The sequence below is a fragment of the Schistocerca cancellata genome, chromosome 4 (genome assembly GCF_023864275.1).
Source record: "Schistocerca cancellata isolate TAMUIC-IGC-003103 chromosome 4, iqSchCanc2.1, whole genome shotgun sequence".
Lineage (NCBI taxonomy): Eukaryota > Metazoa > Arthropoda > Insecta > Orthoptera > Acrididae > Schistocerca > Schistocerca cancellata.
Genome location: NC_064629.1, coordinates 656822381 through 656841072, shown reverse-complemented (window position 1 = coordinate 656841072; position 18692 = coordinate 656822381). Strand labels below are relative to the sequence as shown.

Here is an 18692-nt window from a genome sequence, read left to right as displayed (position 1 = left end):
GAGAAGCCGAAATGTGGATCCCGAGCGTAGTTCAGCGGCGTAACGACTACCACATGCCATTCGGTCTCGTGCAGTTTAGTTACATGCTTCTGCTGTACCAATACTATGAAAATGAAAGGAATGGAAGGCAGAGGGCAAATGTTGGTGTCCATTTATATCAACTCCCTCGAAAGGGACCACGTTGTTAAACGTCTCCATCTGACAGACGGATCAGTAATCTCTGACATGTTTTCAGTCCACGGCACACAGGGCCGAGGTTAAGGACTTGAACTGGAAGAGAGAGGAATACCGATACGCGTCCGGATATCGTTATTTTCTCATTTAAATTCCATGTGGTTTCCCTCAATCACTTAAGCCGAATACTAGGACGGTTTGTTGGATGAGGCCACTGCCTATTCCATCCTCAATATTTTTCCAATTGAGCTATGGCAGAGTCTCTGAAGACCTCATTGCTCTAACCTTCCTTCCTGTACTGCAGGCAACTCTATGAATGTATTACTATTATTATTATTATTATTATTATTATTATTACAAGCGTATAGCTCAACAACTCTGCTCTGCTGATGTTGTGTGTGTGTGTGTGTGTGTACGTGTGTGTGTGATTCGCCAACTCTTGCCTTTGTTAGCGTCTGGAGGCAAGGTGCCATACTGAATCTTGTACATGTCATCCCAGGCCTAAAAACTGGCAATCTCATCAGTGCAATGCCCAGTAACTGATGTTCCCAAGTATTATTAAGCAAAGAGATGATCTGCCACAAGGATCTGTTCTGGTCCCTCTTTTGTTCAGCTTGCCTGAAACTTCACCAAGAAAGTTCGGTCATTCTGACGACTGGACACTCGCAATAAGACATCGCGATCTTGAAATTGCCGAGTCTGTTTTGACCAATGATTTATCCGCTACTGGTGAATGTTTCCGCAAATGGAGGCTGCAACCAACTGTCGCTAATACAGAACTTTCAACGTTGTTCCCCGGCTTGGGCGAATAGTGCTTACACAAGACTTGTTGACACAGAGCTCAACCCCATACTATGCGTCTTGTAACTGGTGCAGTCAGACCTACATCTACTTTCTGGGTACCCATACTTAGCCACATACCAGCTCCATCCCTGCGACGGGAAAGTGCACCTGTACAGGAGTACAAAAAGTACAGAAATGACCTCACCGCCCTGTTCGCGCAGCCATTCCAATAACTAGCAAAGGAAGGCTTTGCTCTCGTCATCCATCCCTGGAAACTACAAGGATGTTAATTGACTACAGCTTTAATACACTCCTGGAAATGGAAAAAAGAACACATTGACACCGGTGTGTCAGACCCACCATACTTGCTCCGGACACTGCGAGAGGGCTGTACAAGCAATGATCACACGCACGGCACAGCGGACACACCAGGAACCGCGGTGTTGGCCGTCGAATGGCGATAGCTGCGCAGCATTTATGCACCGCCGCCGTCAGTGTCAGCTAGTTTGCCGTGGCATACGGAGCTCCATCGCAGTCTTTAACACTGGTAGCATGCCGCGACAGCGTGGACGTGAACCGTATGTGCAGTTGACGGACTTTTTGCGAGGGCGTATAGTGGGCATGCGGGAGGCCGGGTGGACGTACCGCCGAATTGCTCAACACGTGGGGCGTGAGGTCTCCACAGTACATCGATGTTGTCGCCAGTGGTCGGCGGAAGGTGCACGTGCCCGCCGACCTGGGACCGGACCGCAGCGACGCACTACGCACTACGCAGTGCCGTAGGGGACCGCACCGCCACTTCCCAGCAAATTAGGGACACTGTTGCTCCTGGAGTATCGGCGAGGACCATTCGCAACCGTCTCCATGAAGCTGGGCTACGGTCCCGCACACCGTTAGGCCGTCTTCCGCTCACGCCCCAACATCGTGCAGCCCGCCTCCAGTGGTGTCGCGACAGGCGTGAATGAAGGGACGAATGGAGACGTGTCGTCTTCAGCGATGAGAGTCGCTTCTGCCTTGGTGCCAATGTTGGTCGTATGCGTGTTTGGCGCCGTGCAGGTGAGCGCCACAATCAGGACTGCATACAACCGAGGCACACAGGGCCAACACCCGGCATCATGGTGTGGGGAGCCATCTCCTACACTGGCCGTACACCACTGGTGATCGTCGAGGGGACACTGAATAGTGCACGGTACATCCAAACCGTCATCGAACCCATCGTTCTACCATTCCTAGACCGGCAAGGGAACTTGCTGTTCCAACAGGACAATGCACGTCCGCATGTATCCCGTGCCACCCAACATGCTCTAGAAGGTGTAAGTCAACTACCCTGGCCAGCAAGATCTCCGGATCTGTCCCCCATTGAGCATGTTTGGGACTGGATGAAGCGTCGTCTCACGCGGTCTGCACGTCCAGCACGAACGCTGGTCCAACTGAGGCGCCAGGTGGAAATGGCATGGCAAGCCGTTCCACAGGACTACATCCAGCATCTCTACGATCGTCTCCATGGGAGAACAGCAGCCTGCATTGCTGCGAAAGGTGGATATACACTGTACTAGTGCCGACATTGTGCATGCTCTGTTGCCTGTGTCTATGTGCCTGTGGTTCTGTCAGTGGGATCATGTGATGTATCTGACCCCAGGAATGTGTCAATAAAGTTTCCCCTTCCTGGGACAATGAATTCACGGTGTTCTTATTTCAATTTCCAGGAGTGTATTAATGACGCGGGAGACATACATGGCGATTAATGTCACTATAAAATCAATAAAGATGCCGTGCATGTCGATCATGTCATCTGGCTTTCAATTGCCACGCATGATCTGATTAGGACCAACACTGGAAGGTGTGCCGACTTTCTGTACAAGTGGAAGTCAACAGCTTTCTAATTCGCGAGTGTGGAGATGAAAAGCAGACTGTTTGCCATGTATTTCGAGAATGTTCTCTGAGAGCTTTGGCGATCAAACAGAGTTACTGGTGGTGACGGAGGAATCAATAGTCCACATTCGTTGCCTGGATATTTGTGTGTAACTGAGACAATAGTATACATTTTTTGCTATATAGCCATACGCTGCATAAATAAATAAGCGTTAAAAGCGATGACATTGATAATCAAAATGGCTCTGAGCACTATGGGACTTAAGATCTATGGTCATCAGTCCCCCAGAACTTAGAACTACTTAAACCTAACTAACCTAAGGACAGCACACAACACCCAGCCATCACGAGGCAGAGAAAATCCCTGACCCCGCCGGGAATCGAACCCGGGAACCCGTGCGTGGGAAGCGAGAACGCTACCGCACGACCACGAGATGCGGGCATTGATAATCACTTATTCAAGAAATATTCTGTTGTTATTGGATGGTATATGACGTTACTTCTGATAGTTACTGTCGCCGTTGGATTATTCTGTCGTATGACTGACTGTCCAGTGGTTCTCATCACTAATCAACACGTCAGTCCAGACTTGTAACGCTACTTAAGTTTTACGAAATTTTCTACTTTCGTGATAGAAATTTTAAAAAAATCTCTTTCTTATTGTCTGATCTCGTTAACAAGGAAATTAATGAAAAATGAATGCGGTAGTAGGAGAAGCCATGGGGTAACTGCTAAATACGTATTCGTGATAAGAGTGATCTGAATAACTGAACTGCTGTTTATCAGTTACACCAGTACTGTAAGTGAGAATTATGTGTTTTTTCTACTTGTGCTGATATCTCTCGTCTTCTTTCAGATATTTGCTACAGCTGCCGCTATGTCGTTCCACATAGTTGTCGGTGTTTCACTGGCATTTTCTGCTATACTAGTACCAAGTATTATGAAGGAAGCAGACGAACTTAATATCTCTAAATCACAGGCGTCGTGGCTTGGTAAGCATTGTTTTTTTCTCTCCTACTACAATAGAATCGTAAGTAGTAATAGAAAATAAAATATTTCATTTAGAGAACAATAGCCTGTTAACTAGACATTGTTATTGCGAAGAACATTTGAAAAATTCTAAAATATCCCTTAATTTTTTTAAATAAATGAAAATTTTTCGAGGCCGCATTAGCTTTATATAGGCAGCTGTATATAGGAAGCCAATGCGGCCTTGAAGAATTTCCATTCACTTTCAAAAAACATTTTAAAGGATTTCTTAGAATTTTTTGAACCTTCTTCCAAGTAACAATGTATAATATAAGCTGTGGTTACCCTAACTGCAAAATAGCGTGCTTTTAACTAGAGTTGCTGGTTATTAAAGAGATAGTTAATTGTAACGCCTTGGTACTTAATACTGAATGAGAATTGTAAATTCTCAGTACATACGAGGGTTGGAACTTTAATAGTGACAGCTATTTATTTACAATTTATAAAAAATAGATACATGTTTCAAAGTTTTGCTGTCCGTCAAAGTAGTCACCAGTATTTTGTATAGCCCGTCGCCAGTCGAAGTCGTGGGATACTCTTTAGCAGCTGCAGTTGTGATGATAGTTCGAGTGGACGATTTACCGTCCGATGAATCTCTGTAACAGTTCTGAAGCGAATGCCATGAAATGCTTCCTTCAATTTAGGAATCAAGTTGAAGTCACAAGGACGTATGTCCGGATGTGTGGTGAGTGATACAGCACTTCTCAGCTCCAGCGAGCGAACAAATCAGTCACAACTTGGGTATTGGCATATGCGCCCGGGCAGTATCCTGGAAAATGGTGGGCGAATCCTGCAGAAGTGTCGCCGCATCATTCTTTAAGCCGTTTGTTTTTGGAACACAGGCTGCGACCAGCTTAGTGAAAAAGCGGCGACACTTTCTGCATGAACCGCCCATCATTTTGCAGAAAAATGCCCGGGCGAATATGGCGCAAGTTGTAACTGATTTGTTCTATCAGTGGGGCTGGGAAGAACTGTACCACTCCTCACACTCTCCGGACTTAAGCCCTTGTGACTTTAACCTGATTCCTAAATTAAAGGAAGCACTTCTTGGCGTTCGCTTCGGAACTGCTAGAGATTCGTCGGACAATAGACCGCTCCACTCGAACTATCAACACAACTGGCGCTGCTAAGAACATGTACCTGTTTTGTAAAGTTGTAAATAAATAGTTGTCACTATTAATATTCCAACCCTCGTATTTTCTCAGCTTTTTGGAGAAGATTTCTGCTTTCAACTGCAGATGTAGTAGAATTTGCATAAGGTTACGTCACAGTGGTTCCTTTAAAACAAAGTCTCTGCACATTTTTACTCAGTGAAATAGGTTCCCTTTGCAGTTTATAATGCTTTTTCTCATCAGCAGCAGCCTGTTTTGACTGTTGCTGGTTCTTGACTGCTTTCTTACTTCTCAAAGATTACGATCATTACCTTTGTGCAATCAGAATTATGCTGCAGGTTTCCCGACGTCGTCTGCATCGTTTACATTAGGCTATCGTGGAGATGGTTTCTTATCGTGAGGTATCCATTAAGAATTTTTTAACTCCGTCTTAGCTCAGCTCGTCTAGCTATATGCCCAGGCCACCAGGTCATTAAGACATGGCATCTCATGTCTTTTCTGCTGAGCGATGTGGCGTAGTGGTTCAGACTCAAGAAAACCATTCAGAATGAACGGTGTTCAAATTCACGTGGGTGGGGTGAAGACATGGCGATGTAAACCGACCATCTTCTTCATCTTTTTCTTGGCTGATTTGCCGATGTACCTCTCTTCTTGTTACTATCAGAGTGAAAAGTCCAAAAAGTTTCGAGACTGGATTAATAAAAAATAGAGAAAAGTTAAGATGGCGGTTTTAAAGCTACATAGTCTTTGGCCACTTGCTCACAACTCACAGAATGTTCATACAACCATGCGAAACTATCAGAAAACTTCCTCTATGGGATGTTGTTCAACTTGGGCTCACATTGGCTTGAATGTCTGGTATGTCGTCAAAGCACTGGCCCTTCATCCGAATTTTTTCACTTCGTCACTTTGTGTTCGGTTCGTATTGATAACAAGTCTCATCATCCGTGACGGTATTTTCGAGAAAAGAACTGTCCGCATTTTGCAGTTCAATCAAGTCGCGGTAGCCGTCCACGTGTCGTTGTTTTTATTCGGAAGTCAGTGTTCGGAACAAACTTTGCACACACTTTTCTCGTCTTGAACACTCCTGTTCACTGACTGGCTGAACGCACATTTATTGTTGACAGTTGTTAGTTTAAGCTGACACCGTAGTTACTGAGCTGTCGTCGCTTGTACGCCAAGATTAAAATCAGCCTCAGAACTTTTTGGCCAGATGGTGTACTTCTATCAATATTTCGTAGGTCTGTTGTCAATTTTCGATGCTTTTCGAATTTAAGGTCGATATATAATTGCTGTAAATTAACACAGACTGTGTTCAGTGGTTGTAGGCTTTCCATTTCATGCATAGAGAAAATTTGCTTTTGAATTCGCCATTCAAGTTTTCAAATGAAGTCCAACTAATGTTCATTCTTTTTACGTTTCTGTTACCACAAAATTTTAACGTACATTTTAGCTTGCATATTGTCACTTTGACACTTCATAACAACATAAATTTTACAATGATTCAGCACTTGCGTTACATTAATTACCATTTCTGTACTAAATTTTGTTTTATAATTAGAATGCTCTGAAGACTGCTTTTATTATGTTTTCTCATTTGAAAATCCAAATTTGATGGAAATTGAATAAAAAGAACGAAATAACAAAATTAAAAATATTAAGAAACGAATTTTGCGTTTGAAACTATCCTGTGTCATGGAAGTAACTTACGTGTAACCTGTTCGAGGTTTGCATTGCATTCTATCCCAATATACTTGGTAAATCTACCAAAAATCTGCACCATTGGTACTAATCTATTATAATCTTTCAGCCAGTTCTTTAGTACTGTTTGTGCCGGTTGGAACAATGACTGCTGGCTGTCTTATGGAATCATATGGTCGTCTCAACGCAATCAAAATGGCAGCTATACCTTCTATAATAGGCTGGGCCTTAATCGGAAGTGGGCAGAGTTTCGTGCCTCTACTTATTGGAAGAATGTTAACCGGCATAGGCACAGGTAAGTCGTAGTACGGTAATATTCGCTATACTTCATGTATTTCCCTGATATTCCTCCAAAACACGATACCGTCGTTGAAGAAATTCCCTGTCGAATTTATTATTGCTTTCGTTCCAGAGATAAATTCAAAAACATGTTTGTCTACTAGTATTTTCTCACATTAACTTAGTTGTTCAATATACTACCAGGTGCTACAGGCTGATAATAATAGCATATTTTCATTGTCAGGGTAAGCGCGCTCCCGGACATAAATCATTTTAATATTTCTAGGACTAGATTGTAATACAATTTTAGTTAGATCAACTCTTCCCGCGGCTATAGGATGACTTTTCTTGATGACCGACAAAAATGTCACTCAGGTGTTCAATAATCCCACAGTATTCGTACTTCACAGATGATAGGCAGCATTAGAAGTTCAGGGCGACCATAGCCATATTACTAGATAATAATTACAGTTTATTTGCTACTCTACTGTTGCCAAAATCGTCTTCTAAGTCATGACATAGATAAAAAATAACTGCGGAGCAACTATATAAGTATATTGCCATGCGTTATACTCTGAAAATAAATAATTTTATGTATGATAGCATGCCGAAATTAGAAGCTACAATGTGAAACATCCTGCGTCCTCTTCATATTTTTTTGACTCTTAAAAATTACAACAAATAAATTTACAACTAATTTAGTCCACCCTGATCTAGTAAAGGAATTTTTCAATGCCACATAAAAAGTGTCGTTTTAATATTTATGCCTGTAGACTTTAAACTTACAATTGTTTTTTGGAAGCGGACTTTACTACGCAAGAGATAAAGATCTCACAAAGATTATGCTGCTCTTCTTTCACGTTGTTACGTACGTTTATCATAATTAATATTATGTGTTACGGGATAAGTTGTTCAGTCACTTCAATTCCCGCTCTAAACACACCAATAACGTACTGAAGCTGCTGCAAAGGGTGGTTATTTGTAACTCCAAATTGTGTGTGTAAACCTACTTCATTTGAAGAACTCTCTCTTCATAATATATTCCCTTCTGCACTGGGAGACCTAATTTCCTGAACAATTATTAGCTTCTGTCCCTCTCTCTCTTTTTCTTTCGCGGTATTAATTAAGATGCATGTAATGGTCTTAGAGTGGTTCTCAAATTGAAGCTGCTTCTCTCTAGCTGTATACTGATGAAACGTCAAAATTTGCCCCTGCAACATACCTAACGTAAGGCTTCCGAACATCAACCTCACATCACTATCTTTCTCGGACTCATTTATTTCAGCGTGTACATTACTCTAAAGTGAAGTATGTCATTCTGAAGTAACACGTAGCAAAAGTGATAAGGTGGCAGTGTCGGAGTGCTAATTGATGTATGGAACTCTCATATTCCAGACTGCAAAATTGTACCCTAATACGTTAAAAAAATAATTCCTTTTATATTGTTCTTACTCAGTATTTATGATTGGTCATGAATTTCAGGTATGGGATCGAGTCCAGCTGTTGTCTACACGACAGAAATTGCAAAGCCAGAGATCAGGGGAGCTTTGACTTCGGCGGGAGCAACGCTTGCATCACTTGGTACGATTGCGCACTCATTTCTGTAACTATATCCTTGTACCTTACGTTACACGCACTTACGTAACAACATACTACATGAAGTTGTTACTAAATAAGTTTAGGATGTGACTGACAGATAACATGTGAATATCCTTAACTTTTTGTGCATTCTCTCATAAATAATAGTAACAGACAATTGAATAGGCTGTCTTCAGTAAAGCGTTTATTAACAGCGTCAGCAGATCTTCTCAGAAAATTACTGTAGCTGAAAATAAACATCTGTAAACGATCCAGTACACCTATCCGACGATTAAATTTTAGACTAACAGAATGACCCAGATTAAAGACAAAAGGGAAACAAAATACTGCCATCCAGTTTTCATTACACAATAGACGGAGCGTTAGGCTCGAGTAAAATCTGCTAAGTGTTTGCCTAAGACTAGAACTGACCACATTTAAGTGAGTATACCTTGTGAACTCATTTAATGCATCACACATGCTCTTTTCGATGTTGTTGTTGTTGTTGTTGTTGCTTCTATCCGAAGACAGCTTTCCACGCTCATGTATTCTATGCAAGGCTGTTCATATCTGCATAACTACTGTAACTACTTAACCGATCTACTCATTGAATGTAGTCTTCAACTCACTTCTACAGCAGCACAAAATTTCAGTAACTTCTACTCTCTTCTTGTTTAAACTGTTTGTCGCCGGAACTTTTTATCTGTACAGTTCTTAACTACAGACAAATATCTTCAGAAAAGATTTTCTGACTCTTTTACATTCTGTGTTAACAAGATCCCCTTCTTCAGAAACTCTTTCCTTGCTATTAGCAGTCTACATTTTAGAACCTGTCTACTTGGTCCATCATCAGTTATTTTGCTCAAATCCTAAACTAATTCCCTAGGCATCACATTATTTAATTTGAGAACATTACTCTTGTTTTATTTTTGATGATATTTATCTTATAATTTTAATTAATATTGTGTTTATACTGGTTGCTGGTGAGGAGGAAAGTTAGTTATTAGTATTTTATTAATGATCTCATTCATAAGCAGCTATATCACAGTCATCACAGTCGCTCAAGAAACTTATAATTAAGCTTTACTTGTTTAATCAGAATCGGACGATAACTCTCCTTGTCCGCAGTCTCGATGATTCGAAGCGATCTGCAATCCTGTGTAAATAAAATGTCTTGGTTTCCTTGCGTTGCTTAGTCAGTCGGGAAACCTCAGATCAAGCGGAAAGTTTGCTTTGATAGAGTTTAATTATCCGATGAAATATTGGAGCTCTTGGATCTAATAATTGCAGGTTCGTTTCCAATTCATCGGAAATTCCCTTCTGATTACCAACTAAACGACACCTCCGTGCAAATTTCCAATTAGAGAATACACATATGTAATGAAATTCCTTACACGCCTTTGATGTAAATGCTCAGTATATATTCTCTTGATTAGCATACAATATATTTTCAATCTCTTTCTTCCAGTAATCTCGATACCAAAATTACAATTATAAAATGCGGCTATTCGGCACGGAGAAGATCCTAGAAGTCCTCTCAACACACTCCAGAGAGAATGTTGCAAAGAGTAATTATGCGCTCATGGAATAGTAATAGTACTGTACTACTTTGCGCATCGATTCTGCGAGTATATAGATGGTCAAGTAGGAAACGTAATTCACTCACAGAATTGTGCCGGGATAATTAGTAGAATATAAGGGGATATTACAATCTTATAGCCTCTTTTCAAGATAGTATCCGTTCAACAGCAGGCTGCAAAGCCCAAAGTTTTATTCTTCTTGAATTTTTATTTCCTTTCAAAGTTTTGCGTTAATTCACTTTATTGTTTCCTCAATGTACGGATTTAATTGAGTAACATCGGAAATAGTCTACAAATGAACTGCAACTACTACTTCGCTTCTTTGTCCTTCGACTCTTACAAACGCAGTCTGGTTTCTTATACGTTTTAAATAATCTGTCGCTCCTGTATTTTATCCCTGCAGCTTACAGAATTTCATAAAGTGCATACCGTCATCCAAATAAAGATAAGCCTAGATCTCGCCAGAGTAGCTTGCTTCTCGACACATCTCTGTTGTGTTTTATTTGTCCAACGTCGAACTATGCTTTCTCTCACAATGTAAGAATTAAGGTGTGTCCACACGATGCTTTTTTCTGTTAAATTGACGTATGCACTTACATTTCCAACAGCGCAACTACGCAAGCGCATTTTTCTATGGGTAATTTTCTCGAAATGGAGGCCGCGCGTAATTGCGCATTGCTTCCCGCCTCAGGTTGAAATGTCTTGCATTGTTTAGCAGACGACGTGCAACTGGGGCCCATGTGTGTTTTGTTGTGTAGTATATTGAGATTATGTTTTAAGGTTATTTATGTGCAGTAAGATCTGCTGATTCCAAAGAAAGCGCAAAATTTGTAGATAATTACAGAAGTGGAACGCCACTTCTGAAGATTAGGCTTATTTGAACAAAAATTTCACATGTGATGCCCTCAGCGTCAAGTATTAGACAGAAAGACTCCGATCATATTACTGTAAAAAGTAAGACAAGTCTCGAATAAGGAAGACAGAGAAGAAGTCCGCAAATTCATGAAAAAAGGATATTATAATATTCGACAAATATTCATGCTATTGCTACTTAAAAGCACAACTGAGGAGCCAGACATCTAAATAAAAGAAAATATGAGGTATTTGTAACTCCTCAACAAACTACTACAAACTGAAATTAAGGACATTGATGATGCAAAACACTCAAAATTGAAAAATGCAGCCTTCGGTCTAATGGATTTTGGGGTTTGTGACGATCCCTAATTTGAGGCATACAGTGCCGAAAGAGGCATCGTGTGGACATACTTTTAACCCAATATTCCGCATCCCACTCTATTTCTGCTTTCTCTAGGATGCTTTTGCAGTGTGACTGCCAATCAGGGGGTGACTCGAACTGGATATTATCTCCCACAGGACCAGTTATTTATGATATAAAATTCCAGATCGGCACAAAGAAAACGATCTTAACATCGGCGATAAATCTTAGTTTCCTATGGTAATCTAATACAGACGAAAAATACGTTTATTAACATCATTAAGTGGGTCAGCAAGACCACCTCTCGGGGGAAACGTTGGATAAGATGTTTGAAACTGAAGAAGAAATGATACCACTGGATTGACCCACAATCCATAAAACTCTAAGTGTAACATGGCCGCCAAGAATTCAAATACTTCGATAACATCCGATCCAAAGAAACACTGTCATACATGTGGGGATTCGCTCTACTTAGGATCACAAATACCACGAGTTTAGCTTGGATGCTACGAATGGATATTTTTTCATTTATATATTTATTTAACCTGATCTGATTAGGGCCATCAGGCCCTCTCTTACATCGGATCGGGGTTTCACACACACAGTACCTCTTTTTACATCATAGTTACCTAAGAAATAACAGTTTTAATATGAGAAGTAGTACTCAAATGATTTCCGCACCTGGTAGCTGAGTGCTCAGCGCGACGGAATCTCATACCTATCGGCCCGGGTTCGATTGCCGGCTGGGTTGGAGATTTTCTCCGCTCAGGGACTGGGTGTTGTGTTGTCCTTATCATAATTTCATCCCCATCGACACGCAAGTCGCCGAAGTGGCGTCAACTCGAAAGACTTGCACCAGGCGAACGGTCTACCCGACGGGAGGCACTAGCCACACGGCATTTCCATTTCCATTCATATGATCTGAGTGTCTGAAGTGGCTGTGTGAGAAAATAATACAGACTATGAACTAATAAAGTTAATATGGTAGTACTTGTACTACTGTTGATGCTGCCACTAATAGTGGTAAAAATAATAATAACAATAATAATAATAAGGCGATATTGCAATGCCTGTGTTATTCACAAATGCTATGTGATGTTCCTTTGGACATGCATGCATGTTCGAAGGAACGTAATATCGTATTTATCCACCGAAACTGGGCTAGTGACTTTCAGTTAAAATGTCTCCCCTGTACGAGAATATACATAATGGATGAACGGGTGAAAGTTGTAGACACATGGTTGATGACATACGGAAGTTTAGGTCTGGTTGTCGGGCGTGCTCGGATAGCCAAATTGCGAGGCTGCCCTCTGGGAGACCTTGACCGGCTACGGTGGAGGCGTGGCGGCATGAAGAGGACATTCCACGAACTTCTATTACAGCATTCTACGGGAATGTTCCATACTGCCGCATTCGCCGGCACGGCAGACGGTGGTAAATCGCGCCAAGTCTCAGATCATCACCCTCACACGCCGCCACCTTGAGGGGCGGTCGTCAGCGCGCGCTCGAGACATAGCGGCTGAGGTGGGATCACCCACTATTGTATCATTGCAGAAAGACGACGCCGGCGACGGGCCTTGATCCACGTTGTCACAACAGGCGACAGACGATGCCTGGATACTCAGCACAATATAGGGAACGTCCTTCACGCTCACTACACTAGGCTGTACTCGGAAAAGATCCATCCCACGGAGGTGACAGCGGAGGTCTCTCAGCTCACTTTTGGCACGATCACCCTGGCTGCGGCAATGGATTTGATTGAAGATGTAAGAGAGGTGGAGATCCTTGAAGTGATACGGGTGGGAGCTTTCTGGAGTTCTACCGGGCTTCCCAGCAATTGCTGGAGCCAGCCTGGACATCTGCCGGATCAACTGTCTCCCACGGTGCCGCTCGCTGGAGCCTTCGTTGAAGGACTGATCGTACTAATACACAAACTAGAGGAGGATCAAGGTTCTGCGATTATCGCCCCTTGATCTTACTCAACTGTGACATGAAGATTTTCGCTCGACTGCTAGGGGTACGTCTCAAGCAGACGGTCCGTTATGTCGTTTCACTGGACCAGACATCACTAGGAGGCGATCATAACACCCACAAAGCACTTTGTCGGTATCGTGACATGACTGCTCATTCCAAGGCTCGTCAAATGTCTGGGGTCTTGGCCTCCCTCGACTTCAGCCAGGCCTTTGGCAGGATTGACCACGCGTTTTTGACAGCGGTACTAGGACAAATGGGCTACCCAGACACTTTCGTAGAGGCGCGATGTCTATGCGTGTTGTACAATGGCCGTCTCACGCCGCCGATCCTTATCTAGCGATCCGTGAGACGGTACTGTTCTCTTTCAGCGATATTGTCCGCCTTTACATTGAAATCACTGTACTGGCAGGGATGACACTCGGCGGACACACTTTCTGCTGCACTGCCTATGCCGACGATCTGGTACTCCTTCGCAACGGCGATGATGTCCGCGCAGCACCGGCGTGGATGGCGACCTATCGACCGGCATCGGGCAGTAGTCTCAAATTCCAAAAATCGCATGCTCTATCTATAGGTAAAGGCTGCCCGATAGGTGCGTCGTTCCCCTACGAATAAGTGACACGTTACGTTCCTTGGGCATTGATCTCACAACTGACATTCAGCGCTCGATAGCCATCAACGGCAGGCGTCCATTAGCCCAGATCAGAGCAGGGCTAACTGATCACCGTCTTAGGACTCGAGACATCCAGCAACAGTCGCGATTGCCAACGTCTATTTGGCGTCCCGCATTCCCCATGTTGCGCAGACATTTCCGATCCCGTCATCTCTGGACCGCCGCATGCTGGCAGCTTTGAGATCCTTTATTACTATGGGGAAGCTTCTTAAGATCGGCAACGAGTCTGCCACCCTCCCAAGGGCAGAGGGGCTTATATCTTTTTAATGTTCAGGACAGAGCGAAGGCCCTATTTGTAAGCCCCAACATGAAGATGTGGCGAAGTTGCCCGACACATCGTACAAGCTTGCTGCTGGAGGCTTTAGTGCCGATCTCTCTCTCTCCACTGGTGCTGTTATCGCATATCCCAGTGCCTCTCTGCTACATTGGGCAATTATTCCTTAAACTAAGACACATCGGCGCTGCACTATTGCGCACAATCTTGGCATCGTTGAGGGCGATATATAACAACCTTCAGCAGAGTAGGGCATCGAACGTGATTTAAAGGAAATATCGCGGTGAGCGCCGCCACGTTCAGTCCGCTTGGTACCTAATAGTTACCGAAAAGCGGATGTGACAGTCTCGTCTACATCAAATGCACCTCACGGACTCTCCATTGTATGAGGTGCATTCAAGTTCTAAGGCCTCCGATTTTTTTTCTCTGGACTGGAAAGAGATAGAAACATGCGCATTGTTTTAAAATGAGGCCACGTTCATTGTTAATACGTCCCAGAGATGGCAGCACCGGACGGCAGATGGAATTTTACCGCCAGTGGCGTGAATGAGAACTGTTTTAAGTACTTAAAATGGCGACGTTTTCCTTACTTGTACAACGTGCAATCATTCGTTTTCTGAATTTGCGTGGTGTGAAACCAATTGAAATTCATCGACAGTTGAAGGAGACATGTGGTGATGGAGTTATGGATGTGTCGAAAGTGCGTTCGTGGGTGCGACAGTTTAACGAAGGCAGAACATCGTGTGACAACAAACCGAAACAACCTCGGGCTCGCACAAGCCGGTCTGACGACGTGATCGAGAAAGTGGAGAGAATTGTTTTGGGGGATCGCCGAATGACTGTTGAACAGATCGCCTCCACAGTTGGCATTTCTGTGGGTTCTGTGCACACAATCCTGCATGACGACCTGAAAATGCGAAAAGTGTCATCCAGGTGGGTGCCACGAATGCTGACAGACGACCACATGGCTGCCCGTGTGGCATGTTGCCAAGCAATGTTGACGCGCAACGACAGCATGAATGGGACTTTCTTTTCGTCGGTTGTAACAATGGATGAGACGTGGATGCCATTTTTCATTCCAGAAACAAAGCGCCAGTCAGCTCAATGGAAGCACATAGATTCACCGCCACCAAAAAAATTTTGGGTAACCGCCAGTGCTGAAAAAATGATGGTGTCCATGTTCTGGGACAGCGAGGGCGTAATCCTTACCCATTGCATTCCAAAGGGCACTACGGTAACAGGTGCATCCTACGAAAATGTTTTGAAGAACAAATTCCTTCCTGCACTGCAACAAAAACGTCCGAGAAGGGCTGCGCGTGTGCTGTTTCACCAAGACAGCGCACCCGCACATCGAGCTAACGTTACGCAACAGTTTCTGCGTGATAACAACTTTGAAGTGATTCCTCATGTTCCCTACTCATCTGACCTGGCTCCTAGTGACTTTTGGCTTTTTCCAACAATGAAGGACACTCTCCGTGGCCGCACATTCACCAGCCGTGCTGCTATTGCCTCAGCGATTTTCCAGTGGTCAAAACAGACTCCTAAAGAAGCCTTCGCCGCTGCCATGGAATCATGGCGTCAGCGTTGTGAAAAATGTGTACGTCTGCAGGGCGATTACGTCGAGAAGTAACGCCAGTTTCATCGATTTCGGGTGAGTAGTTAATAAGAAAAAAAATCGGAGGCCTTAGAACTTGAATGCACCTCGTATGTCACCTACGAAAAGATGGATACAGATGACGATGGTCTTGCCTGCGGATCGGCGAATGATGTTTGGCATTTGATGTGCCAGATATTGGCTTTCGTCACAAGCGTGTCTCCAGGCCAGATAACTGCACAGTCACTCCTCTTCCCAGATGGCGTGTATTTTCCGAGGGCAGAAACGAATTCTGTGACATAGATATGCGGCCACCCCGTACACTACTTGTTTGGTGGCTGTGAGAAGACAGCCCTCGATTTTTGGCCCTACTTAAACGAATGACACTGTGCGATCGCACAGAATCCCAAGTACCAGCAATACTTCTCAAATTTCTCCGAAGTTCGTTCCATAACACACCTCATAGCTGGATTATCAACGACAGGAGACGTTGAACCACGAAGTTTTTTTTTTGGTTATTATTAAGACTGAACTAGCAATGGCAACCACATTGATGGAAGAAGACATGCATCGATAATTCCGCAGCGAGTAGCACCATGGAGCACCCTCACGTCGCAACGTGATGACCTCTTATGTTGTTCTTCCTGTTTGGTAGCCGACGAGGGCCGGTATTCGTTTGCCTTCCTCTCGGTATTATGAGGCGTCCCATAACACGAAATTTTGCAACACATTGGTGATGAAAAAAATTTTTCCTCCTTTTACTTGATGCATTTTGGCCCCCTTGGTTTCTATGCCTACCAACCTTCTTAGTTCTGAGAGGGAGAACGGGATATCGTGGCCAGGCCTCGGGTTGCAACGTCTGCCCACTTTGACCCGACACCCCACCCCCTTAGCAATGCCTCAAAAATTCATTGTCGTCATTTCATTATACAGCTGATGGTGGTCCATATTTGCAACTGTGAATGCCATTCATGTAAATAATAATAGTGGTATAACAATAACAATAATGATAGTGGCAGATATAAAAAGACTTTATAAGTTTACAAAATATATGTTTTCTGACTTAGCGAGTTCTGGGAAAAGAAAATTTAATGAGCACTGGTTGCTTAAATTTCCTTTTCTTAGAACTCACTAAGAATACTGCGAAATGGAGAACATGTTTGGAAAGAAAGATGTACAAGGGTAACGAATGTGTACAGGGACAGCCGGCCGGTGTGGCCGTGCGGTTCTAGGCGCTTCAGCCTGGAACCGCGTGACCGCTACGGTCGCAGGTTCGAATCCTGCCTCGGGCATGGGTGTGTGTGATGTCCTTAGGTTAGTTAGGTTTAAGTAGTTCTAAGTTCTAGGGGACTGACGACCACAGATGTTAAGTCCCATAGTGCTCAGAGCCGTTTTGTACAGGGACAACAGGAAACAGGACCAAAACGTGGAAGCAAATCACGTTAAATCTAGTAAAATTCTTTATAATTCTTTATAAGAAACTGAAATTAGTGATAAGGGTATGACTTGTTCATTGAATCGAGCTCTCTTTGGTAAAAGTGATCATTTACCATAAAATATAGGTTTGGCGCCACCGGGTATCCAGTACCACACAGAGGAGGGGCGTGGTTCTATCAGTCGTATTGCTTCAGCAACTAAATTCGCAGGCCGGTGTGAAATATAATGGTTTATGAAGATGGTGGAAAGGAGAAAATAAATGAAACTCAAAGTCACAAAAAACAACTAATGGACTATCGCTCGTGAAAGAGACCAAATCCTCTACACTGGAAAATTTCGTTATCGTTAAGTATTTCGCTCAATTAACACTCCGCAAAACCAATAGCATTGGATAATCAAGGCAACACATGGAACACGGAGCTTACCATGAGGTAGTGTGATACATGCACATGCATACACACTTCTGAAGCTCAATACATGAGCATAATATCTTATGTTTCACACGAATCATTGCGAATATTAGTGATAAAGCTTAACAGATCATTAATTGAACATGAAAGCACTGATGCTTTCATACCTCATAACACCCTAACTCACACAAAGTCACCCGACTTGTACTAAAAGTATATTCCAGGAGAACAGCCATGCTCACACATCTGAGCCTGCAAGAAGAGTGAGTCTAAAAACCAGCCTCTGCGCGTCCGTTGAGGACGGCGCATCGTATTTTGCAAGGGCAGGTTATGGTGCCGTTCGGCTGATCAGTCGAGTGGAACATAAAAGCCGGGGAGGCTCAGGATTCGCGGCAGGCGTCTGAGAAACGCAAACAGGGATGTTGGAGAGCAAATTGGGAGAATGGCATCATTACATTCTGAGGGAAAGAAATTTTTCTAATCTACCCACGATAATCGAAAATACATCCCCATGCTACCATATCGTACAGGCAGACAATCAGGTAATGGGAAAGAAAGAGGCTGCTCATCTCAAGAGAAGAAAAACAAAAATATCCCATCGTATTCATTTCCCGAGCATCGACGTGTTAAAAATATGACACTGAGAGCATCAAAACTGTGACATAAGCAATTCATAAAATCATAAATAATGATTGGAGGAGAAATACGTACCCTTGCACCATATATTCATTACTACACTACTATTACTGTTATTGTTATTATTATTATCATAATTGTTGTTGTTACGTAACCTCATGTAGTATGTACATTGTAACGACGACTCACTAAGGATGTCTGAGTAGATGTGAAAAAGTTTATAAAGGCCCTAATCGATACTGATCTATATCTGCATTTACAGCTACATACATACTCCGCAAGCCACTGTATGGTACATGTCGGAGGGTATCTTGCAGCACTACTACTCATTTGCTCTCCTGTTCCACTTGCAAATATAGCGAGAAGAAAC

General features: G+C 43.2%; 1 protein-coding gene across 1 annotated transcript in view; it reads left to right on the top strand.

Moving 5' to 3' along the window:
- Window positions 1-18692, top strand: part of LOC126184466 (facilitated trehalose transporter Tret1-2 homolog) — a 315517-nt gene that overhangs the window by 220795 nt on the left and 76030 nt on the right. Inside the window, exons 3-5 of the mRNA XM_049926857.1 lie at window positions 3686-3821; window positions 6781-6966; window positions 8433-8531. Of these exons, the coding sequence (XP_049782814.1) occupies window positions 3686-3821; window positions 6781-6966; window positions 8433-8531 (421 nt within the window). The remainder of the gene's footprint in view (window positions 1-3685; window positions 3822-6780; window positions 6967-8432; window positions 8532-18692) is intronic.